Consider the following 26770-nt stretch of genomic DNA (forward strand, 5'->3'; position numbering starts at 1 on the left):
TCTCGCTTCCCCTGCGTGATTTAGGTTTAAAACAATGCCAAAGGGAGGTGTGGTCCTGTGCCAGAATATGCAGTTCCCAGCACGGGGGGTGGGGGCCGTGGGGGGTGATCAGGCCTAAGAAAAAATTCATAAAGTCCTTTGAAATCTGCTTTGCTAAGAATGTGCTCAATTTAAATGTTAAGGGTCCAAGCACAAAATAAGTTTGTTTCCCCAGGTTTTACAGCTGATTGGTGTCACCCTGTCTACCAGACCCTGACTCAAAAAGGACCCCCAAACCCAGAAATGTTATCTGTAAACCATACCTCCTTTCTTTGACATGCATCCCTATGCAAGCTACACTCAACAGAAGCCCACTGTGAGAGAGCCTAAACATCTTTCTCCTCTGAGAGACTGGTCAGCCTTTCCTCCCCAAGCAGATCATGTCTTACTAGACTTATTCTCATCCGAAGCAGCAAGGGGAGCTCTATGGGAAAAAGCTCCCCCACAGCCTTCATGGGTGAAGTGCAGACACTGGGCTGCAGAATGCCAGCCAAAATATTGGCAGGAAGTCTACTAGCTTGAAACAAAGGCCCAATAAATTTTGATACACTTCTCTGCTCTCTCATCCCCATTCACCTTACTCCCACTAGAACTGCAACCCTATATAATATGTGACTTACAAAATTACACCATAAATTCGCAATGTAAAATATATTTTTCCTAAATTGTAAAATCCTGAGCTAAGTGGCATATTTGAAGTTACTGGTACAGAAGTAGTGGAAGACTCCATTCCCTTTCCTATTAGGTTTACTGAGGAAAAATCTACTCATTTCATTCTTGTACTGATGACTGAGACACTAAGAAATATCAGGTTAAAGAACATTCAACAATTTCACTTCTTTCATGTTTCACTACTAACATATAATAGGACAGTTTATGTATTAATCAATTATAACAAATTTTTAAAGATATTTTGTCTCAAAAATTCTCATTTCTATCAACCAATTTTTAAAAAAAGACTTAGTCTAACATCTTTAAAATGCTATAAAGCTGTATTTAGTTTATATGGTACTTAATATACACAAAATATATTAGACACTCTTAAATAAAGCATGCAATGTTCATTTCATAACACTGTTCTATCAGAAACTTTACTCAGCCTCAATGGTAAAATGTAATATTTTTTTCTAAGGAATATGTACTACTTTTATAGTTAGGAAGAAAAACAGAAAAATTGTGTGTTTTGGGAGGAAAAAAGTTAATGCTTACCCATATGTCTGATATTGTGTGAAATAATTTTGCCTTTTGTAAGTGACATCACTTGAATGCTATTATCCCAATGTCCAGCACTGAAAAGTAACTTCGCATCATGTGACACTATAAACAATTTAGAAGTGATCTCCAGCCCTGGAGCAAAAGGACCATTCAGACTACGCTGAGTTCTGCAAACACAAGTAAATATTAGACTTTTCCTTGAAAGAACATTTAGACTTAACTATTTTTAACTTCTCTAAAAAAGAAATGAAAAATAAGTCTGTTCAACCTTCAATCTGAAATGTTTCCTAACAAATGATACCTTCAGAAAATACATCCTTACTCCTATTTTCATGAAATAAAATTGTATATAACAAAGCCTCAAAGGTTATGCATTAAGAAACTAAGATTAACTGAGATTGGTGAAGGTGTGAAAAAATTTAAATCTTGCTTTTCAAAGCCAATTAATAAGATTGTAAAGTCTGTAAATAGCAGGCTCAAAGTATAGGGTAGGCAAAAGTGAACTTACAGTTGTTAATAATAAGTAATAATAAATAAATAATAATGCAAGAATAAACTGTGTATTGCGTACTGACAACTATAAACCTACTCTTGCCACCCCTGTATAAAGACAAGATAGTATGTACCAGGACCAGGAAAACTGGAAATAAACTGAAACTAGGGGTCTACTACACAGGCAGATAAATGTGTACCTGACGATACTCATGAAGATCATTTTCTATTCCAACCAAAGAAAGCATATGGGTTTTACCTGCTTCCCACTAAAATACCTGTGCACTTAGCTGATCTAAATTCTTCAGAAAGACACAAAAAGTGATTATACTTCAGTGCGTGTTATAGAAAATGAGAACCAATTCTGACACTTCGGCTCTAGACTTTCATTATTCAACATTAATTTGCTGAAGGTACACTTTCAGCAAAGCACAATGTACTGAAAATCCTATAGGATAAGTTCCTATGGAATAAGAAGGGAAAAATATCACCCTTTATATAGCTAAAACAACTCAAGAGTAAGGGAATCATCACCTAAACTTAGAATGTAACTTTTGGATACATTCTAAGTCTTATTAGATAAAACACACTGAGTCTTATTTGTAGATAATACTGTAGAACAAGCTGTGGCTGGTGTGGCTGAGTTGGCTGGAGCGTCATGACCAGAGCGCCCTATACCAGAAAGTTTGGGAGTTCAATTCCTGGTCATGGTGCATGTGGGAAGCAATCAATCAATGTTTCTTTCTTTAAAATTAATAAACATATTTTTAAATATTATATAATAAAAATGCAATTAAGCCTAAAACTACTCCTAGTAATTTTTCCTTCCATAATGGTATGATAGAAATTGTTTTCTCTTTAAACCAGTATCAAGTCAGGGGAATGGAAGGAAGAAAAAAATGAAAGAGGAAAGAAGGGAAGGAAGAAAGAAAAGGGAAGAGGAGGAAAGGAAAAAAGAAAGAAAATCTGGATGTCTACAATATTACTTTAGAAATGAAACCAATCAACCTAGCTGTTTTTCTTGGCAATAAGGTACTGTACTTCCTTTGCTTGAAATGTTCATTTACTTACTTTGGGTTTGTCACAGTTTGATCCCTGATGAATGTAAAGTAATTAGAAATGTTTCTGTCATAAGGCAACCATCCATGGGTTCCAATAACATAATTCATGCTTACTGTTACCTGGAAACAACATGAAGATGAAAATTAAATGAAAGATTAAACAAAGCAATACATAATAATCAAATGCTCGCATGTTAGCATTTATCATTTAGGGGAAATGAAGGACTGTGTGCTTAAAACATAAAACTTATTAAGAAAGGCTAAATAATTTAAATGAAAAATGCTCTTTGTTTTATTTAAAGAAAAGGTGTCCCATGTATCTTTCTTTAGTGAGATTCTTTTCCTCATAATCTCTCAGTTTATTAGTATCCATTAGTTGGCAGCCAGAAGTAATTAAGGGCCAACTCTTATCATAAAGTTTGATGTATATCATTTAGAACATGAATGAGTAGAACTTATGATGAATTGTTAAGCTCTCCCTTTAAGTGACAGTCATAGTGAACATTTTCTATTTATTTATTTTTAACTATTTTATTGTTCAGTTACAGTGAATATTTTCTTTTAAAAATGAAAAGATTTCTACCTTATGATTATAAAAGTAGATTACCAAAAAGAAAAATTTGATACTTTTTTAAAATATAGGTATTAAATCTGAAAAACCACAAGAATTCTACCACTCAAAAAGTACTGTTACTATTTTTGTATCTTTCTCAACCTTTTTTTTCTGAGTAAACACACAATATGCCTAATTAGGAAAAAGGTCTAATTCTGGAATCTCTACTGTTCACTCTGCTAGACTCCATTTCTATGATTTCTAAGTGATCGAACTGGAATAAGACAGACCTAGTTTGGGTCCATGCGCCAGGGTCCCGGGTCCCTTACTTGCTAGCTCGGTAACTATGAGCAAGTTACTTTTGAATTTTAAAATTTCTCGTCTACAGAAGAAAATAATAATACTGCATACTCACAGGATATCTAGATGGATTACATGACAAAATTCATGCAAAGCACTCACATGCATGCCCTGCATGTAAACCATAATCAATTCTGTATTATTTCTCATTTTCATAATTATTCCTGCTGTATAATAAATTTAATATGTAATAAGATGGGCTTTAAAAATACTTCACTTTTGATTTGAGACAAAAGGTAAAGGAGGGAGAAAGAAAGAGTGAGAAACATCAATGTGAGAGAGAAACATCAACTGGCTGCCCTGCACAGAGGCCCCAGGGGACCAACCCTGCAACCCAGGCCTGAGCCATATTGGCTAGGGCCTAATAGGATGTTATATCTTATTTTTTCTGTACAAAATTTCCTTGCATTTTCACATATTTACTATCCCAGATAAAGTTTTAAATTAGTTTTAAACTGTAATTTTAAACTACTTAAAATAAAAGCTGTAAATGGAAAATAAATGTAAATGGAAAATACATTTTTATTCTTGGTCTAATTCTATGCAAGTTTTTCTCTATTTTTCTAAAAAGCTTTAAATATTTTTTATTTTCTCAATTTTTTTGTAAGTTGTTATATATATGGCAGTGTGAAAAAGGGATAATCAACTTACCAGTAACTCAGGACTGCCTTGAGACATAAAAGAACGAGACTGATTTCTGGGGACAATGGCCTTTATTAGTGGAATACCATCACTAATTCCCTATAAAATAAAAGACAGAAGTTTAGTGGCTGATTCTACTTATCTTTAGTAGGCACAAACTATTCAAAACTTCTGTTTCTTTAACAAGAATGAACACCCTGTGATACAGCATTTTACTCTATCAAAACATATCACTGTTAAATTAAAATGTAAGAAAGAACCATGTTTGAATGGCATACTTGCAACTTCTGAAACCCATCACCTTCCTGTATTCCACCATTCTGCCATTAAAAAGAGATGTAAATTTCAAGGAGCATCAATCATTTAGGACCTTTCCCTTTCACTAGCCATACCGATATGAACATAAGTAGAAAAATACAGACTATATTAGGGTATACTTCTCAAATAAGTCAAATGGGAAAACTGGTTATATTTTAAAGAGATTTCCTCTGGATTTACCTTTATATTTTTTTAAGTGTAACTGCCACCTTTAGATTTTTAAGACCACTTTATTAAGGTATAATACATAAAAAACTGCACATACTGTATTTTGCCAAGTAGGATGTGCTCCTATGTATAATGCAGGCCCACATTTTCGGCCCAAAGTTTCAGAAATCAAGTGTTTCATTTTAATTTTTGAATTCAATTTTTATTTATTTATATTTAGATACTTATTTTTTGTAATATAAAGGAATTTTAGCATTTATTTTTGAACATATTATGGTACAGGAAATTTTATGCAACAAATCATTATAAAACATAAGAACAGATACAAGATATTTCAGGCACTACCCATTTATCATGAGCATCCTTTTTCTCCCCTCAAAAATTTGGGCAAAAAAGTGCACATTATAGTGCACACCAGCAAAATATGGTATTTAATGTATATAATTTGATAAGTTAGGATTCTATTTTTTTAAATATTTTATTTATTTTTTGAGAGAGGGGAAGGGAAGGAGAAAGAGTGGGAGAGAAATAGCAATGTATGGTTGCCTCTTATTTGTCCCCTGCTGGGAACTGGCCTGCAACCCAGGCACGTGCCCTGACTAGGAATCGAACCGCGATACTCTGGTTCGCAGGCCCGCGCTCAATCCACTGAGCTATGCCAGCCAGGGCCCAGGATTCTATTTTATATTCAGGCCTTTTTGCCTTCTGCATTAAATGTTAAATGCAAATCTTTTTTTAATGAATATTTTTTGAAAAGTTCATTTTTTAATTGAATTTTTCCATTACCATTTACATCCCCTATAGCCTCTTACCTACCCTGCAATAACCACACGATTGTACGTCAGTAGGTCCTTCTTTTTTCTCAATCCCTCACCCCTGACCCCTGTCAGTCTACTCTCTATCTATGAGTCTGTTTCTATTTTGCTTGTTAGTTTAATACATTTCTCAAATAAGTCAAATAGGAAAACCGGTTATACTCTAAAGAAATTTCCTTCTGGGTTTAACTTTGAACAAATAGATCTATTCCATTTACTAAGGCAGTCCCTGAAAGCTGCAATAGGACCAGAAAATAAAGATAGCCCTCGGAAAACATCTAAACACCTGCCATTATCTTATTACAATGTGAAGGAGAAGAACAATTGGTATTAAGGCTCTTGCTGTGACAATAGTTCACTACTGGGTACATATTATATGCCAGGTGCTATTCTAAGAGCTTTATATGAACTAAATAAAGAATTATAAACCGCATGAAGTCATAAATGATTAGACAGGATGAAATGAATTTTATCAGCATTATATAGTAAATGTAGTAATCAGGTTATGGGTTAAATGGGGTGTTATGGGTTGCCCTATGTGCAGTAAAGAGTTAACATAGCAGGACTGAGGTAACTCTCCTTGGAAAGGCCAGCCTTGCAGGCTGGCCCTTTCCTGCCATCTGCTAACTCCATGGGCAAAGAGTTCCTTACACTGATTTAAAACTTGTCTTCAATGAGAAGGGTGGCTATGCCTAGACAAAGAATATGGTTTATGCTTAACACCTGTTTTTCTTCTGAAAGCCTAAAATTTTGGCATGGTATGAAGAGGGTACCTATGTGACCAACCTCTAATAAAAACCTTGGGTACTGAATCTCTCTAATGAGATTCCCTGGCAGACCAAAAAACATGGTTTCTCATTTCATTACTGGAAGAATTAAGTATTTCCTATGCGACACCACCAGGAGAAGACTCTTTTCAATTGGTTTCCCCAGACTTTGCCCCATGTGCCTTTGCCTTTGCTGATGTTGCTTTCTATTGTCTCAATGAAATAAATCTTAGCTGTGAATACAACCATATGTTGAATCTGAGTTCTTCTAGAAAACCACCAAACCGGGGGTGGTCTTAGAAACCCAGAACACATCCTAGAAATTAGTCATTACTTCCAAACATTTTTTCCTATCTGTTCCAGGCAAATAAATGACTGAGATACTTTTAAAAAACAACCAGTTTTGCAGAACTTTGTCGGTTAAACATTAAATAACTATGTCAAGAAATGTGCATCTAGGAAAAGAATGACAAAAATTAATTTTGAACTGTTTTCACAAACATGTGAAAACATATTTAAATTAAAGCTATAATTTAAAGCTATATCAAAAATTATATAGTAAATTATGAAAAATTCTGTAAAGATTTCCCGTGATATTGAACCTAAGCAACACATTACAATCATGCCATCCCTGATGCAGAATATGACAAACTAGGCCTGCAGGACTCATCCAGCCTACTACCTGTTTTGGAGGTTGTAGGTAAGCTAAGAATGGTTTTACATTTTTAAATAGTTATTATACAAATATGCAAATACATATACACACACATACCTATACACACACAAACACCTAATAGTATCCTTGATTTTGTCTTTGACCACAAAATCCAAAATGTTTACTATATGACCCTTTAAGAAAAAGTTTACCAACTTCTGCTGTATTGCATGAGAATTAATGCTTTTCCTATGTATATCTCCAAACTATTCTTAGTAACTTTTTTGCCAAGAATGACTATTATCTGTCCAAACCAAATTCAAAGGTATAAATGCATTTCATATGCACATTCTGAATGATTCAAAATAATTCGGTACATACATTTAAACACTTAAATTGAAGGTACTCTCTTTTTTCAATTGTTCAAGTACCGTTGTCTCCATTTCCCCCCACTACTCCCCACAACCCCAGCCATCCCCACCTCCCACCCTCAATCCTATCCGCTTTGGCTTTGTCCATGGATCCTTCATACATGTTCCTTGACAACCCTTTCCACTTCCCCACCATTTTCCCATCCCCCCACTACTCTGGTTACTATCAGTTTGTTCTTTATTTCATTGTCTCTGGTTATATTTTGCTTGCTTGTTTGTTTTGTTGATTAGGTTCCACTTAAAGGTAAGATCATATGGTATTTGTCTTTCAACATCTGGCTTACTTAACTTAGCATAATGCTCTCTAGATGTTCACAGCAGCACAATATACAATAGCCAAGTGATAAGAGCAACCTAAGTGCCCATCAGTAAATGAGTGGATCAAAAAACTATGGTACATTTACACAATGGAATACTATGCAGCAGAAAGAAGGAGCTCTTACTCTTCACAACAGCATGGATGGATCTGGAGAGCATTATACTAAGTGCATAATAAGCCAGGCAGTGAAAGACAAATACCATTCATCTCACCTATAAGTGGAACCTAATCAACAAAACAAATAAGCAAGCAAAATCCATCCAGAGACACTGAAATAAAGAACAAAGTGACAGTAACCAGAGAAGAGGAGAGAGGAAAATAATATGGGAAAGAAGGGAAAAGGATGTAAGTGAACTTGAGGGACCCATGGACGAAGCCAAGGCAGGGTGGGATTGAGGGTGAGAGGAGGATGTGGGTAGGGTGGGAGAAAGTGGTGGTGGGAAAATGGACACAACGGTATTCAACCATAAATTAAAAAGTAAAAAAAATTAATATAAAAAAAAACCTATGGTACATTTACACAATACTATGCAGCAGAAGGAAAGAAGGAGCTCCTATCCCTCATGACAGCATAGATAATGGATCTGGAAGGTACCCTCTTTTTAAAAAATTGCTTTTTATTGATTTGAGAGAGACACATACACACATCGATTTGTTGTTCCACTTACCTATGCATTCATTGGATGATTCTTGTATGTGCCCTGACCAGAGACTGAACCTGCAACCTTGATATATAGGGAAAACGCTCTAACCAACTGACCTGCTCAGCCAGAGCACAAGGAACTCTTTTAATTACAGCATTAACTATCTTTGTTTTACCTGAGTACTCCTGATATTAGCAATTAACAATCTGACTTACTGGGCCACATTTTATACATGAGCAGACATTACAATTGAGTTATTTTAGACTCCTTCTACATATCTCAACTGTCACAAAAAGCAATTTAAATAAAATTATTTATTAAATGTGAAACAAGAAAGAAAGCTACTCAGTAGCAAATAAAAGCTTTGAATAAAATTGTTTTAAAAATTCAAGAACAGGTAATTATTTACTATTTTGGATTAAATATTAAAATCCACCCCCTATACTGAAGAGTAAAAGAAATGCTGAAGTGTATAGAATTCAGAGAGAGAGAGAGAGAGAAACTTTCTGCTATTACCAAGTTGGGTATTACCTCTATAAAAAATGACTTCAGTTCAGGGAGGTGCTGAAATAGGTTTAGGGTTGAAGTCTCAGTTCTGGTCTGCTTCTGTACTGCTTCCTCTGCTGATAATCTAGGAGGGTGTGGTTCCTTTAAAATAATTTTAAAATAATAATTTCATAATTATATTAAACATATCTCACTGTATTCCTCCATATATATTGGACTCTAGCTACAATGGATTACATATCATGCACTATTGTTCTATTCTCTCAGCAGAGTTCCTACCATCTTCATTTCTTGAGAAACCCTATTTCTATTTTAAAGTTTTTCTTACTGGTGGTACCTTCCTAAATATCAAAGTAACAATTACTCTCATACTATTTTCCTGAGCCCACTGCTTTAATATTTTATTTAGCACTTATTTCTTTCTATGTTGGATTACATATAGTACTTATTTATGGTCTCTGTTTTCCTATCAGAAAATAGGTATCATAAAGTAAGAAAACAAGTCTTATTCATTTGTGGATTTTCAACACCTAGAATAATATCTTAAAGCATCATAGTAGATGTTTAATAACTGCTTGGTAAAATTAAACATATTATTCAAAAGTCAAAAGTTGCAATATGGGTGAAACTTTAATTCTTGAAATAAGATAAAAATGCCAATATTAACAGAATCAAATTAGAGATGTGGCTGAATTTTTTCAAATAAATTATTCTTTCTTAACTTTAATGCCAGAGACATAGAACAGTATCTTTATAAATAAAAAGAAAGTAACAAATCAAGTTAACACTGCAAATGAACTGTTAAAATGTAGAACAGAATCTTATCTCAAAGGGATTCTTCTACTTGGACTTCCATTCAGCATGGCAACATGGTAAATAAGCTCACCTCCTCACACAACCACATAAAAATTACAACTCGACTACAGAACAAACACTATGCATAACCACCAAAACTAGAGCTGAATGAAGTCCTACAAATACAGAATTAAAGGACAAACCACATCAAAACTGGTAAAAGATGCAGAACGGGCTGGTCTCACACCAACATGTGGCAGATAATATCAGGAGGGATATCTTGGGAACAGCTGGTCCCACACTAGGCACCCCCAGCCCAGGATTTTAGTGCCAGGAATATAAGTCCCCTTAACCTCTGGCTGTAAAAACCAGCAGATATTGAGGCTATGGAAGAAGACAGAAACTTCCAGAGTCCCAGGCAGTCCTCTTAAAGGGCCTGTGCTGGGATTTCCTCAGACTCACTCCCTCTGAGCACCAGCGTGGGAACAGCATATCTGGAGGCACAAGAGGCATACAAAAAGGAAATGAAGAGTCTGGCATCAGGGTGAGAGCTGGGGGAGCTCTGTCCCAAAGAGAAGTGATGGAAAAAGCTATTTTTCCTTTTCTGAGCCCACTGCCCACATAGTGGACAGACAGGTGCAATGTGTGAGACTCCATCAACCTGGCTCACACTGTTTGCCCCACCCTTGTGATTCCCTGAGGCTCCACCCACCCTAGTTTTTTCCAGGGGCTTTTCCGTATGAATGGCTTATCTTGGCTCATACTTCAGATTTTCCTAAATTCTCTCATGCAAGCAGCTTCTGGCCTCAGCATGCCACATGCCTATTGCTAAGTGGTCTCAGGCCTGGCACTAGCAGCAGCTACTCTTGGCTCACAGCTTGGACTTGTTTAAGCACCTCCAAACCCAGTGCAGGTAGTAGTCAACTGCACATGGCTTTGTAGCTTATGTTGGGTAGCCCTGGTCAAAACACAGGTGGTGGCATTAAAAATAAACTGGCAGTATTACCCAGCGATTCCACTTCTAGGAATGTATCTGAAGAAAACCAAAACATTAATTCTAAAAAAATATTAAGCACCCCGACATTCACTGCTGCATTATTTACAATCAAGATATGGAAGCAGCTCAACTGTCCATTAGTAGATGAGTAGATAAAACAACTATGGACATTTACACAGTGGAATACTACTGGGGTGTAAAAAAAGAAAATTTTACGCTTTGCAACAGCATGGATGGACCTGAAGATCATCATGCTAAGTGAAATAGGCAAGTCAAAGAAAAACAAATACCATATGATTTCACTCACATGTGGAATATAATGAACAAACTGAACTAATAAGCAAAACAGAGACAGACAAATAAATGGAGACAAGGTTGACAGCTCTGGGCAGGGGGTAGGGAGTGGAGGGATCAAACAAAAAAGAAAAAGGGCTCAGGGACACAGACAACAGTGTGGTGATTGTCGGGGAGGGGATGAGTGGCTGGAGATGGAAATGGGTGTAAGGGGGATAATGGTAATAGAAAAAATACAATAAAAAATAAACTATTGCCCTAGCTGGCATGACTCAGTGGATGGAGCACTGACCAGCAAACTAAAGGGTTGCTGGTTCAATTCCCAGTCAGGGCACATGCCTGGGTTGCCATCCAGGTCAGGTCCCCCGGAGGGGGCACACAACAGGCAACCACACATTGATGTTCCACTCCCTCCCATCCCCTCTGCCTAAAATAAATAAAATTTGTAAAATAAATAAAATATTTAAAAGAGTAATTATATATGTACATTTCAGACTATGATATTTTGTTATTTCAAAACAGAAACATTTAAATCTATTTTTTATTAAGTGACAGAATATTTTTCTCAAATCCATTTTCCACATTATCTAAATAATTCTCAAATAAGGTTTTAAATCACTAAAATCCTTGGAGGTAGGTAGAAACCCTGTGCCTTCTTGCACAACCAAGTTTAAAAACAACAAAGTTTTTGCAACAAAAACGCAGCCAAACCACAGAAAATTGAACTATACGGAAGTCTGACAGAAATATGAACTATACAGAAGTCTGACAACAATGAACCTTTCAGCCAGACCCAGCCAGACCAGTAAGAGGGGCGAAGCCAGCAGCGGAGCAGGGGGTCTGGCAGGAAAGATCCACTGGACTGACCCAAGGCATGAGACCCAGCCCACAGGCAGACATGGGCGGATCCCAGGTGTGGAGTAGTGGCAGGTGGACCCACTGAGGGCGCAAGGGGGCAGACCCACTGAGGGCTGACCGTGGTCACACATTCACACGCAGATAAACTGGTAAAAGAGCGAGCAGTGAGACAGACGGCGCAGGCCCCAGTGGTGGGAAGCAGCACAGGGGACGGCCATTATCCCTCTCTGACCTCGCCCCCACAGACAATGTCACAACCCAGTGACCAGGGTGGCCCCGCCCTGGTGAACACCTAAGGCTCCACTCCTCATATGTAACAGGCGCAAACAGACCAAAACATGGCTCAAGAAAAACTCAAAGCCCCAGAGCCCATAACTCTAAGCGACCAAGAAATAGCCAAACTTTCAGATGCACAGTTCAAAACACTGCTGATCAGGATGCTCACAGAATTGGTTGATTTTAGTCACAAATTAGAGGAACAACTGAAGGCTAAACTAATTGAAATGATGGGAAATGCACAGGAAACCAATAGTAATGGAAAGGAAACTGGGACTCAAATCAAGGGAGTGAAACAGAAGGAAGGAAATAATGGCCAAACAGAAAAATATGAAGAAACAAAAATTCAAAAAAATGAGGAGAGGATTAGGAACCTCCAGGACATCTTTAAACGCTCCAACATCTGAATTATAGGGGTACCAGAAGGGGAAGAGGAACAGCCACCAGTGGAAAACTTATTTGAACAAATAATAAAGGAGAATTTCCCCAATCTGGCAAGGAAATAGACTTCCAGGAAGTCCAGGAAGCTCAGAGAGTCCCAAGGAAGTTGGACCCAAGAAGAAACACACCAAGGCACATCATCATTACATTAGCCAAGATTAAAATGAAGGAGAGAATCCTAGAAGCAGCAAGAGATAAGGGGACAGTCACCTACAAAGGAGTTCCCATCAGACTGTCAGCAGATTTCTCAAAAGAGACCTTACAAGCAAGAAGGAGCTGGAAAGAAGTATTCCAAGTCATGAAATCCAAAGACCTACAACCAAGATTGCTCTGCCCAGCAAAGCTTTCATTTAGAATGGAAGGGCAGATAAAGTGCTTCTCAGATAAGATCACAATCAACGAGTTCATCATCACCAAGCCCTTATTATATGAAATGTTAAAGGGACTTATCTAAGAAAAAGAAGATAAAAAATAGGAACAGTGAAAGGACAGCAAACTCACAGTTACTAACAACCACACCAAAACAAGAGCAAACTAAGAGGACAGCTAGATGAGGAACAGAACCATAGAAATGAAGATCACATGGAGAGTTAGCTACAGGGGAGTGGGAGAAGGAGAAGGGGGGAGAAGGTACAGAAAATAAGTAGCAGAGATGGTAGGTAGAAAATAGATAGGGGGGAGGGCAAGAATAGTATGGGAAATACAGAATCTAAAGAACTTGAGACACATGGTCATAAACTAAAGGGGGGAATGGGGGAGGTGGTGTGCAGGGGGGAAGGCGGTGTGCAAGGTGCAGGGGAATGAAGGGGGGGAAACAGAACAACTGTAATGACATAATCAATAAAATATATGTTAAAAAATCCTTGGAAATACTGGTACTATTCCACAGCAATTATATTCTAGACTTATATAATCAATAACTTTTATGATTTACCTTTAACAGTTGACAAGGTGTTTGCCCAAAATTATTAATCATCCCTTCTAAGGCTTTCCTTTCCTTTTCATCTGTTAAGGCATCCAGATCCACAGCTCCTAAAATCAGCAGTAGTCAACTCACTATACAGTGAAAAATAAACCAGCAAGCCAAACAACTGATTGATATGTCAGAGACTGATTAGTACACTTTCATGAAAATATTATTACATTTTTTAATTTACAAAAACATTTTAGAGAGGTAATATTTTCAAAAATAGTAAAAGATCAAAATTAAATGTGTAAACAAAATTTTATCTACTAGATATAACTAAAATATTTTAAACAAATTTAACAGGCAGTCTATAAGTTTCTCCTAGAAAAATGCAAACTCTACTCAGAGAATACTTAATTGTTTTCCTCATGAGAGTCAAGTTCAACAAGAGTAAGAACCACACAAAAATACGGCCATAAATTACTGTTTATCTAATAAATGCTAGGGAAGGTATTATTAGGGGTAAATGATTATACTCAGCCATACGTAATATGAATCCTTACATGGCTAATAATTGGCTAAAGTAGGCCAGTGTGATTCCAAACTCTATGCTTGTAACCACCATGCATACTACCTCCCAACAAACTTTTATAGAAGGAAAAAATACTTGTCTATTTACAAAACATCACATGTGCTCTGCTAAAATTCATATAACTTCATACTATTCACAATCTTCACAACTGAAGGATTAGAAAAGGAAGAATTGCTTCTATTTCAAAGCCTTCAAAATTGTTCTTGATCCTGAGCTACTAAACATTAGAACGTCATCTTTATCATTTAAAGAATTGTTATTTGTAATTCTAAAGGTCTTCTTTCAAAGTCTACTAAGACTTTAATACTAAATATTTAATGTAGGGCCTGACTGAATAGGACACATATGGCCAGGGATCAAAAACTAATATGCCACCAGTAATTGACACTTATAATTAGATTTGCACATATATATTCTCATAACTACTTTTTTTTTTTACAAAAATAGGTCTCTTATCTTTCAAATAGAAAAGATCACTAAACTATTTTTAAATGTAGTTTCACATATTAAATAGTTATATCTAAAACACCATGTTATAAACTCATATTAAATAATACTTTTTATCAATATAATGAAAAAAAGTATATCGGCTTATACCTTCATAAGTGCAGTAATAGAAAACATTGAGTGCCTCCACTGCAGCTGGCCCCCTCTGTTTATAGCCAAAAATCAGATCTATCCATTCATGAAGATGAGCAGAAACATATTCAGACTCCTAGTAAAGAATAAGTAATAATTAATATGAAGATACCTTCTAACTGCAATGTAGAGATGGGCCCTTTAAAAAAGTAGGAGCAAAGTAAACATTTCCACATAAAATCTTACCACTGTAAGTAAAATTATCTCAAAATCAAGTTATTTATTCATTGTGTACTACATATATTGACTATATTCTATCTTATACACTGTAGGCATCATATTTATTAACACTACATATGCATCTCCTAATTAATGAGTGAAAAAAACACATTTTCAAATAGCCCAAGTATTAATGACAAAAATTAATGAGAGCTCTGAAATGCATCTTTGTTGTAAAATTTCCATTGAAATAATTGTTTAGAAATTCAACTCAAAGAAACACATGACGGGATAGAAGAAAGATTCTGCAAACCATTCCCTCACCCCATCCCACCAAGAGGTAGACTGGGGGTGGGCAGAGGCGTGGACTTCTGGGAGCCTCCACGATGGTTTAAAACCATAAGGAAATTGTTATTAGAGATAGGAGGAAAGGGGACTCAATGTTTTAGTCACATGAAAAAATAGAAAGGATAGATAATGAACTCATGGATCTAGAGATGGAGATTTCCAGGCAGAATATTTTAAAATGCTAATTAGTTTCTTTTTAGCTGCCTGTGATAAAGTGTTGGAGGAGTAAGATGAGTTAGGAAAAAAATAACTGAGTTTTAAGCATAATTTTTTAAAAATATAAAGGTGTCAAGTCTTGCTGGGTTCAAAATAAAATTATTTCTTATTTCCAGGATGACTAGAGAGTACAGACTCCTAAACTCACAAATGGCCCAAGTCACTCAATAATCAAAACAGTGTCACCAGTAAAATACGGCCTCAGGCAAAAGTTTTGTTCAGGAGTATGGCTGTCAATCTGTTGAGAGCCTTTTCCCTCACTGACACACTAAAAACAACAGAGCATATCTTAAGAATATTAAAGAAAAAAATGACAATGCAAAAATGGAGTCACTTGTGCAAACCAAGACTTAATATCTAACCTCGTTGCAATTTCAGTCTATCCCAGGAATATGACCTTTAACCAATCTAGAATTACCCAATCAGTACTAATGAGGTAATCTGAATGACAGGCCCCAGCCTTTCCCGCAAAGGAAGGTGACCTGCCTGAAACAATCCACTCTGTCAGACTTCCTTTTCCTGCCCTGTTCTGCCTACAGACCCTTCCATTTTGCACAGTATCTGGGAGCTCCTTTCTATATGGTAGATGGCACGCTGCGTGAATCATGAATCACTGAACAAAGCCAATTAGATCTTCGAATCTACTGAACTGAATTTTGTTTTTAAACAACAATCTTAAGAGCTTTTTCCCATAGTAGCCCCCCACTCAGGCCCAAAGAGATATGGGGCTGTTCTGTAAATTAATATGGAAGGTTTTTGTCCAACAGACTGGATGCATAAGAAACCCACAAAATTTTACATGAAACTGTATTAGTTCATCAGTCTGAAAGATGTCGAAACTGTTCAAAAAAGGAAGCAGACCTTTGGCTTCCAAGTTACTATGGTTACGAGGCTGCCCAAAACAGTCATGGACCCTCTTTGTCAAAGGCACTCTTTTCATTACAAAAAAATTTATTTTATTTTTTTAATTTTATTTATAAAATAGCCATGGAAAAGTGTGGAAGCTTCCACTTTTGCACTCTTGGGGAGCCCTGAGCCACCACGGAAGAAGCCTGACTACTCAGGTAGCGAGCACAGGAGGAGGAGCCATCCGGAGACTAGATGGAGAGGGAGGAAAGTCCAGCAGGTCGGTGTCTCGGTGAAGCCAACATGACTTTAGCCTCAGCTGTCATTTAAGTCCAGGGGCATGAGAACCTCAATCAAGGCCAGGAGAATTATTCAACTGAGACCAGTCAATTCACAGAACTGTGACAGATCATAAAATGGCTATAGTTTAAAGCCACTAACTACATTTTGGAATACAGTGGAACTTCGGTTCTCAAACATAATTCATTCCAGAAAACTATGCAAGGAGTGATCTGTTCAAAAACTGAATCTCCTTTGTTGCCTGAAAGATGCATAACTGATGATACCAGTATCAGCATGAAAAGGTTGTCACGCCGAGAACTGAAGTTCTGTTCAACAACCAAGACTTTTATCTGTCAACAACTTGGTGGAAAACCAAACTGTTCGAGATGGGAGGCATTTGAGAACTAAGATTTGACTATAGTTTGTTACACAGAAGTTCGTATCTGAAATACAGACTTCTAACATCTTATTAATAAGTAACATGCTCTCCTGAAATCCTGGACCCCCGCTGCATGCCATAGGTAATACAGAGAAAAGCATCTGAGAAGCTCCTAGTTACCTATAAAAAACATGATGTTTGGGAATTGCTTTATTCATTAATAGGATCATGGCTTACCAATATTATAATCTTCTCCTGAATATTGTAAATTTAACTAAATACTACTGATGAGGAATGTTTCCAAGTATTGGCCTAATCAGTTTTAGAGTCTGCAACATTTCAGTTTATATAGAAAACTAAGTAGGCTACTGCAGAGCAAAAAAAATACATTACCTGCAAGATAAAAATACTGCAATACAATATCAACATTAACCTAATTTTTCGATTCCAAACAGAAAATTTAGCTAAAAAACTAGTAATATTCTTTCAGGGGCATTTAGGGTTTTGTTGTCTTAGTAAAAACTTACTGAAATCCTTCAGAGAAAACAAAAGCCCACTTATCCTTATATTAGATTTAAAACAAATGTATAAACTACAAAACATCAAACTACACCCTGCCAGGTGACTGAAATAGTTTCACATACAACAGGCAGATTCCTTATAGACCTGAAATTCTTTTGCTATTTATCCATAGAACTTTACTATACTTTTACTATATCAGAAGATTCATTACCTTGAAATAAATCACTACACTACACTTTCTAAAACATCATATATGAGATTACAAATTAATCTAGAAAAATAATAGTCAGATATACTGAATTTCATCCTCTGGAAAACACATTTTTATCTTAATCTCTCTAATAACTAAACACGAAAGTCTTACCAGAGCTTTCCTATGTTTATAGATGAAATCTTCAGCTGACTTGGCCCATTTGGGGAGAATGACATCATTTACTTGTTCTTTAGAAACTTGCAGACGACCCAAGTTAAATTCTAAGACATGTAAAAGATAAATGTATCAAGTCATTTTAGCTTTAAATAAATCAAGCAGAATAAATATGAGGGCACATTCTTTAGCAAACCTGGAGGCTTTTTTCTTCAAGAGTGAAATGTGAGAATTAAGTTCCTTTTTCTTTCTAATCCCCACACAAGGATATGTTTTTCAATAGAGAGGGGAAAAAAATCAACGTGAGAGAGAAACATCAATTGGTTGCCTCCCCATACTCAGTCCAACCCGAACCTGCAACCCAGGCATGTGCCCTGACTGGGGATCCGAACCACAAACTTTTGGTGTACAGGACAATGCTCCGCCAACTTAGCCATCCAGCCAGAGCTCAAGTTCCTTTCTTGACCTAAATTTACAGAACCACCCTGACCTTGCTGGGTGTTTCAGGTGGCTGGAGCATCACCCTTACGTCAAAAGGTTGTGGGTTAGATCCCTGGGTTGGGGTGTGCAGGGAGGCAGCCTAGAGATATTTCTCTCTCACATCGATGTCTCTCTCTCCCCTTTCCTCTCTCTCTAAAATGAATTAAAAAAATATCCTCGGGTGAGGATTAAATTCACTGGATAAGAATAATTCTTATATATTGGAATACATTTATCAGTTGATTAAAAAGGTAAATGAAAATATATTGGGTTGGCAAAAAAATCTGTATGCCTTTTTCCATAAAAGACACATTTTCATTTTCACCAGTAACTTCACTGATTTAGATATTTTGAGTATGTTGGCTATCTCCCATGTGATATAACATTGACTGTTCTCAGTTAATGTCTCAGTTTGATCACTATCAACTTTAACTGGTCTACCCGACCATGAAGCATCACCTAGAGAGAAATCTCCAGCAAGAAACTTAGCAAACCACTTCTCACACATTCGATCAGATTCAGCAACTTCTTCATACATGACACATTTTTTTGCATTTGTTTCATTTTTACCTTTCTTGAAATAATAAAGCATAATATGCTGAAAATGTATACTTTCTTCCATCTTTAATATTAAAATGGCTACACAAAAATCCACTGATTTTGATTAGCTTTTAAAAATACACGCTGATATGACAGATGTCACAATAGAATCTAATGACATTGTTTCAAATGAAGTTAAAGACAACTAAGCATTACTAAAGCTATCTTATTAAAAAAAAACCCAAACAAACTTTTTGGCCAACCCAATAGTTTTTTTTTAAGGTTTTTATTTATTTTAGACAGAGGGGAAGGGAAGGTGAAAGAGAGGGAGAGAAACATCAGTGTGTGGTTGCCTCTCATGTGCCCCCTACTGAGTTCCTGGCCTGCAACCCAGGCATGTGCCCTGACTGGGAATCAAACTAGTGACCCTTTGGTTTACAGACTGGTGCTCAACCCACTGAGCCTCACCAGCCAAGGCCAAATAGTTTTAAATTGGCTGTTAAAAGGTAAATCAAATTAATAGTTGATATTTTTTGAGAAAACGGAGGGAAGCTACAGCTATGACCAAAACCTTAATCTGAACAAAAATGCAAGATTAAGTATTCATTTTAAATTAAAAAATAATTAACATACATAATCCCTTTAATGGTTAATTTACAAAATATAACTCCTTAAAGCTTTCTAGATTAATTCATACCTTAAACTCACTTTAACATTTCTGTTTGCCTTATGGAAGAACAATATGTTTATTAACATATACCACTATTCTAAATAGATACTGACATAAAGATTTACTCATATAGCTAAAACCCAAAGATGAAGTTTTCTTGTTCATACAGTGTGGGAAGGGAAAAGTGTTAACACAAAAGACCTTCATAAAAAGAGCTGCCTTAAAATATCAGTGTGACTCAAAGTAGGAGGTTTAATGTCACAGGATGACAGGACAGCGTCAGTAGCTTTGTTAACTCAACCACTGTGTAGCAGACATTGTTTGTCGGCTGCCTGATAGCCATTCCCTGCTTTGCAGCAGAACCTTGATTTTATGCAAGTTGTCTATCCCACCCTGTAATTCATGCCTGTTTAGGTGACTGGTGTAGAGGCTGGTATGACCCAGCCCCGGGGAATGGGAGGAAGTTATGAGAAAGAGTTTCTCACTCTTAAGAAGTAACAAAAGAAATCAACATTCTCACTTTTTTCTAAGACACTAAGATATCTGCCTATGATACCTAGTACTGAATTAGCCATTTGTAACCATCAGAGGAACTATCTAAAGACAAAGCCAAACACTTAGAACAGCAGAGTAAAAACATAGAGAACTTGGATGCTATCATGAAGCCACCCGAGGTTTTTATGGGGGAAAGGTTTTTACCTCAAGGTTTTTATGAGGGAAAATACTAAAATCTTCTTGCTTACACAATTTTGAGGTGTTTTAAATTAATATCTATTTTACTAATACAATACTAATATTAATATCTGTTGGCATTCTAACTAATATACTTTGCCTTTGCTCACCTACTTCATTTCAAACAAAGAGGCAATGTACAGTTAGAAATGGAGGCCACCAGAACAATAGTGCGGGAGGGCAAACTGGCTCTAGTGAATGTCAGAAATTGTCGAGCTGTGAGTACCTTAAATTCTGCATCCAAATGTAGTCTGCACAATCTGCCTATCCCAGATATCCTACTTTAGGAGACTCCAGTCCTGTGACTGACTGAGAGTCTAGGACCAGACTCAGTCAATAGAATCACTTGATTTTCTGGAAGGGACCAATTCTAACTACCTTACTGGAGAATCAGACGCCCTGCCTCCCACAGCCTGGCCCAGTGTGCCTGAACAAAGGACATGAAGCCCCAAGTACGTTCTCTCCTGCCTGACAAGTAATACTACTGAGCAAGCAAAAGGTCCAACATTAGCATGACATGCTAGGGGAAGAAAGAAGAAGCTGGTAACGGTCCTTTGGAACTGCGAAATTTTCCCAAAGAACACCAGTGGTAACAGTCTTGCTGATTTCCTTATCTGTACTTAAACTAAATCAAACACTACCCCATAGAAAGTTTTTGGATATTTTTAAAGATTATAATTAGCTTCATGAGTCTCTCCTTCAAAAACATGATTTTTCAAATACTATGGTACCTTATGCCATCATTAAGTTCAATCTGCCTCCTGTCTTCTGCTTTAAATCAGGACAAACTTTTAAAATAAAGGGTCAAATAAATATTTCTGGCTTTGTGATCCCCATGGTCTCTGTTGCAACTACTCAAATCTGCTGTTATACTGTGAAAGCAGTCACAGTCTGTATGTAAATGAATTGGCTGGCTGAGTTCCAACACAATTTTATTTATAAACATCTGCCTACAGATCTAGCCCATGGACCTACAGTTTGCTGATCCCTGGTCTCAATCCTCATCTTATCTAATTCAAACACTTCTAACCTAAGTGGCTATACAGCTGAAATGGTGTAGGGTCATTTTTTGCTTCTCTAGTAAATGCTGTATTTTGACAAATTCTTTCACCAACTTACATCTTGATCATTTATCTTACTTCACTGGGGCACTTCCCTGGAAGGTGAGATGAGTACCTGGACATAGAGAAGCCCTGTCTCTGAGTAATACACAGACAGAATGAATCTTAAATAATCTGTAGGGCATCACAAAGTAGAGCATTATGCTAAGTGAAATAAGCCAGATGGTGAAAGACAAATACCATATGATCTCACCATTAATAGGAACCTACTCAACAAAACAAGCAAGCAAAGTATAGCCAAAGACATTGAAATTGAGAATAGGCTGACAGTGATCAGAGGGGAGAGGGGAGCAGATAATGGGGAAAAGGGTGAAGGGTCTACAGAAACAATTATAAAAAACATATGGACAATAACGAGGAGGGTGTGGAAACAACGAGGGAGGTGGGAAGGGCTGGGGCGGTGGGGAGGGGTGGGGGGAAAGGCAGAAAACTGTACTTAAACAATAAATAAATGACCTGAATAAATAAAAAGATTTAACATATTAAAACAAAACAAAACAAAAATATCCTGAAAGATATTTTTCAGGCTCCTCCACTGGGACCAGTTGAGTCAAAATTTTAATCTTCTATATCTTACGATTTTGATTTTCCAAGAACTCTGGGAAATAGAAGAACTCAGGAATAAGTTCCTTCACATCATTTGGACTGTCCATGAGAGTCTGCCAGGTGGCAGGGATGGAGTGGAATTGCCGATCTGCACAATCGAATCTGCATGCGGAGATTGAGAGAGAACAGTGAATGCTGAATGAAAGCGACAACATGCATGCAATAAACCTTTAAACTCAAGTTTCCTAATGCTTAGTCTCTCTTTTCTTAATATTTCTATTTAATGTCTAAACACACAATTTGCTCTCCTTCTTATACTATCTTTCATACTTTGCTGTCAGGAACTAAATACCATCCTTTTAAACACTAGCATCATTTTAGTTAAAATAGCTGAAAACCAAATAACGCTGGAGAAAAATTTTAAGCAATGAAATATAAACTGAAATAAAAGCCTAAGACACCTTAAAAATAGCACTTTTAAAAAAATTACAGTTTACATTCAATACTATTTTGCACTAGTTTCAGGTAGACGAACTTACTGGTCAGTCACATACCCTCCGAAGTGCTCCCCCTGCTGTAAGCACCCGCCTGGCACCGTGTGTGCTAACCACACCATCACTGACTGCATTCCCCAAGCTGTACTTGACATCCCCATGCCTGTTATGTAACTACTCATTTTACTTCTTAATCCCTTTAAAAAATGGCACAATTTTTGCTCAGTAAAATTTATTACAGAATGTGAATAAATATTATTTGGATATTTTAAAATCACAGAGTTTAAATATCAAAGTATAGTATTAATATATGTGGTAAACAGATCTTTAAAAATGCTGCTGACTTAACCCTTGATACATAAATATCTTTATAAACTCTTCCATTAAAAATCAGAGGGTGATTGAGAGAAATAGCTCTGTGGCTAAAACTCTTGTATTTTACTTGCATATAATATTATCTTATTTTAACCTTATTTTTTAAGGATTTTATTTATTTATTTTTAGAGAGAAGGGAAGGGAAGAAGAAAGAGAGTTAGAGAAACATCAATGTGTGGTTGCCTCTCACATGGCCCCCACTGGGGACCTGGCCCGCAACCCAGGTATGTGCCCTGACTGGGAATTGAACTGGCGACCCTTTGGTTCGCAGCCTGTGTTCAACCCACTGAGCTACACCATCCAGGGCTTAACTTTATTTTTAAGTCCCATCATGGCTGTGTGGTAGTTGAAAAAAGTTCAAGCGGTCATGCTGTAATTTTACTATGCTTTCTCTTACCTCAAAAAGCATAAACTCCTTGTTTTTTCTCCTTTGATATTGTTTTCCTGGACTTATTTAGTAATGACTTACAAAGTGACACTGATGACTAATTTGACTCTTTTTACGCCTACAAATCTTGGCTTGAGGTTAAGCTAAACTTAGCAGAACTCTGAATTTAATTATTGTCAATGATTGGTTCGTCAATACAGTCTAATGATGATATATCTGAATTCAAGAAGAAGTACAGCCTTTTTTTTTTCCTTGATTACATTTCCTCCCTTGTACAATTTCTTTTTTTTTTTAAATATTAAATTTTATTTAGTTACTTTTCAAGTACATTTTTTTTTCTCTTCCCCCCCCCCCCGCCCGGTCTCCCTCCTCCCTCCCATTCCCCCCCCCCCCAGTCCTCATCTCTGTGTCTTTCATACTTGTTCCTCAAAATCCCTCCCCCTTTTTCCCCTTAAGTTCCCTTCCCTCTCCCCTCTGGTCACTGCCCACTTGTTCTCTATTTCAGCGTCTTTGTTTTTATTCTGTTTGCTTGTTTGTTTTATTCTTTAGCTTCCTGTCAAAGGTGAGCCTTTAATGGTAGAATCTTTTTGTTTGTGTGGGAGAGAACAGCTTTACTGAGATATTAATAACATACATATAATTCACTCTTTTTAGGTAGAAAATTCAGGAGTTTAAGGTTTTCAGTATATATACAGTTGTACATCCACCACAATAAGTTTTATGACATTTTCATCACTCCAAAAAGAAAAGTTGTGTCTGTTAGCTGTCACTGTTCCTTCCCCTACTTCTACCCCTGATCTACTTTCTATCTCTGTGAATTCGCCTATTTTGGACATCTCATATAAATCATACAAGATGTGGCCATTGTGCCTGGCTTATTTCATTTAGTATATTGTTTTCATGGTTCATCCATGTCACAGCATGTATCAAACTTTCACTCCTTTTATTCAGTCATGACCAAATAAGATTCCATTATATGGGTATATATTTTATTTATTCCTAATCAGCTGACAGACATTTGGGTGTTCCCATTTTTGACTATTACATATCATACTGCTATACATGTTTGTGTACGAGTTTCCACATGAGCATGTTTTTAATTAACTTGGGCATATATACTCAGGAGTGGAATTACTATATACTCAGGAGTGGAATTACTAAGTCACATGGTAATTCCACATTTAACCCTTTGAAGAACTGTCAGACTGTCTTCCATGATGCAGCCTGTGGAAAACAGTAGATAAGGGTTCCAATTTCTCAGCATACTCATTGACATTAGGTATTATCTCTCGATTATACCCATCCTGGTGGATGTAAAGAGGTATTTCGATTTAGATTTAAATTTCCCTGATGGCAAATAATGCTGTGCATCTTTTCATGTTTATTGGACATTTGTAGATCTTCTTTGGTAAAATGTCTCTTCAAATCCTGTGTGTCCAGTAGTTAATTCGTTCATTTGTCCTTTTATTATTGTGTTGTAAGGGTTTCTAGTTACAAGTCCCTTATCAGCTACACAATTTGCAAATATTATCTCCCACTGAATGGGCTGTCTTTTCACTTTCTTAATATTCTGTGAAGTACAAACAGGATCTATTTTTGAAGCTCTAAAAATAATTTATTCATAAAATCATTAAAAGCTGGGAAAAAACAGTTATACTTCACTAGAGGGGAAATTACTTGCTGTCATGGTAAATGTAACATTTGGAGATGTATAGTGATCTTGAGGACAGAGTCTCTTCTTGGAAACCAGCTTAATGTTCTAAAATCAGGAATAAGGGACCCGTGCTAATTTTGAGAGAGAAAAACTACATGTAGCCCTGGACAGTGTGGCTCAGTTGGTTGGAGCACTGTCCCATAAACTGAAGGGTCACAGGTTTGCTTCCCAGTCAGGGCACATACCTGGGTTATAGGTTCAGTCCTGGTTGGGGCACATATGAAAGGCAACTGATCGATGTTTCTCTCCCTCTCCCTCCCCAACCTTTCCCTTCTCTCTGCAATCAGTAAACATATCTGTGGGTGAGGATAAAAAATAAATAAATAAAATAAAAAGCCATATATAAAGACAGTAGAATAGGCAATGTTTCTATAGCTCTTAATTGTGTAGGAAAGGCAAACGGTAATGTTAAAGAATAAGCCAACATGGAGACTAAATGTGAATCAGTACAGAACTATCTACAGGATACACTGAGGAATGGTGGATTCATAAACAAACTTTTCTTTAGGATCATTAGGAAAATCTGTAACAGGTAAGTTTTAATACTGACAGATATATGATATAATGACATCACAGACCTGTTTGAGCTGCTACACCTAATATAAAAGCGCTCATTCCTCCTCCTTTTTATTCCTTTTGATTAATAAATATTTTTAGGAAGACTACATAGGCATTGGTTAGATATGAATCTCTGGTAGATGTCTTAGATCTAACTCTAAATCAGTTCTAACTTTAAGTCCAGGGTGAGTTGCTAAAACCAGTAAGAATCACAAAGATACACTGGGTAACAGTAAAAAGGAATTCTCCTTAAAATCATTTGTGGCTCTGACTGGTGTGGCTCAGTTGGTAGGGCATCTCCCCGCAAAGTAAAAGGTTGCCAGTTCAATTCCTAGTCCTGGCACATGCCTGGGTTGTGAGTTCAGTCTCCAGTTGGGGCACCTAGGAGAAGCAACAGATCCATGTTTCTCTCTCACATTCTTTCTCCCTCCCTTCCCCTCTCTCTAAATTTAATAAATAAAACCTCTAAAAGAATTCATTTGTGTAAGTCACTTTGACCTATCCTCAAACTAGTTTGGCTGTTTATCTAGAGGCTATCAAAACCTAATAAAGGAAAATAAAAAAAATATGGCTCTGTTATATAGTACATGACATGAAGGCAAAAAGTTTTAAACACTAACATATAGTCTTAAGAAAACAGTGTATTTATCCAAAACATACCTTCCACTTTGAAGCTGGATGTGGAGAGTAGTGAATGGTTCTATACGAATAAGATAATGCATAACCCCGGCAGAATTTGAATAGTGAGTACCATAATGAAATTTATCAATAGTTCCCAGAGGATCCTCAAAATTTTCATATCTAAAAAAAGAAACTAAAGTTTGGTGACCACAATAGTAAAATTAAATTAGGAAGACAAAAGCTTGTATTGCATTGCTAAAAATAGTTTTTAAGAAGTCCTTATTAATAAGTTTCATGATTAATGTATCTGTAACATCATACTACGTAAATAAATGCAAAAAATTTTATTCAGTAATACTTTTTTTCTGAAAAACAAAATATCAGTAATACTGAATTCTGGAACAGGTTTGTATTATGTAATAATATTATACACATTCATCGTAAATTAGAAAACACAGACATCTAAAAAAAAGTGAGAAAAAACTTTTAAGTCAGCTATTACATTAACATTTTGGTGAATATTAGTCAATATTTAATGTATAAATTAATACATATCTATATTTTAACATAAAAGTGCTATACATAATATACTGTTTCAATTTATCATTTACTGTCTTCTATAAACAT

The 26770-nt window shown here is 36.4% G+C and overlaps 1 protein-coding gene across 7 annotated transcripts in view; it reads right to left on the reverse strand.

Moving 5' to 3' along the window:
• Window positions 1–26770, reverse strand: part of NBEAL1 (neurobeachin like 1) — a 165340-nt gene that overhangs the window by 23360 nt on the left and 115210 nt on the right. For all 7 annotated transcript variants that reach the window (XM_053658795.1, XM_053658892.1, XM_053658853.1 and 4 more), the window contains 9 exons: window positions 26183–26323; window positions 22025–22155; window positions 17902–18011; window positions 14744–14861; window positions 13582–13679; window positions 9011–9127; window positions 4372–4461; window positions 2818–2927; window positions 1249–1421 (listed from right to left, as the gene is read on the reverse strand). In XM_053658795.1, coding sequence (XP_053514770.1) covers window positions 1249–1421; window positions 2818–2927; window positions 4372–4461; window positions 9011–9127; window positions 13582–13679; window positions 14744–14861; window positions 17902–18011; window positions 22025–22155; window positions 26183–26323 — 1088 coding nt within the window. The remainder of the gene's footprint in view (window positions 1–1248; window positions 1422–2817; window positions 2928–4371; window positions 4462–9010; window positions 9128–13581; window positions 13680–14743; window positions 14862–17901; window positions 18012–22024; window positions 22156–26182; window positions 26324–26770) is intronic.

Source organism: Artibeus jamaicensis, unplaced genomic scaffold (assembly GCF_021234435.1).
Source record: "Artibeus jamaicensis isolate MK-2021 breed Jamaican fruit bat unplaced genomic scaffold, CSHL_Jam_final contig_1015, whole genome shotgun sequence".
NCBI classification, from domain to species: Eukaryota; Metazoa; Chordata; class Mammalia; order Chiroptera; family Phyllostomidae; genus Artibeus; species Artibeus jamaicensis.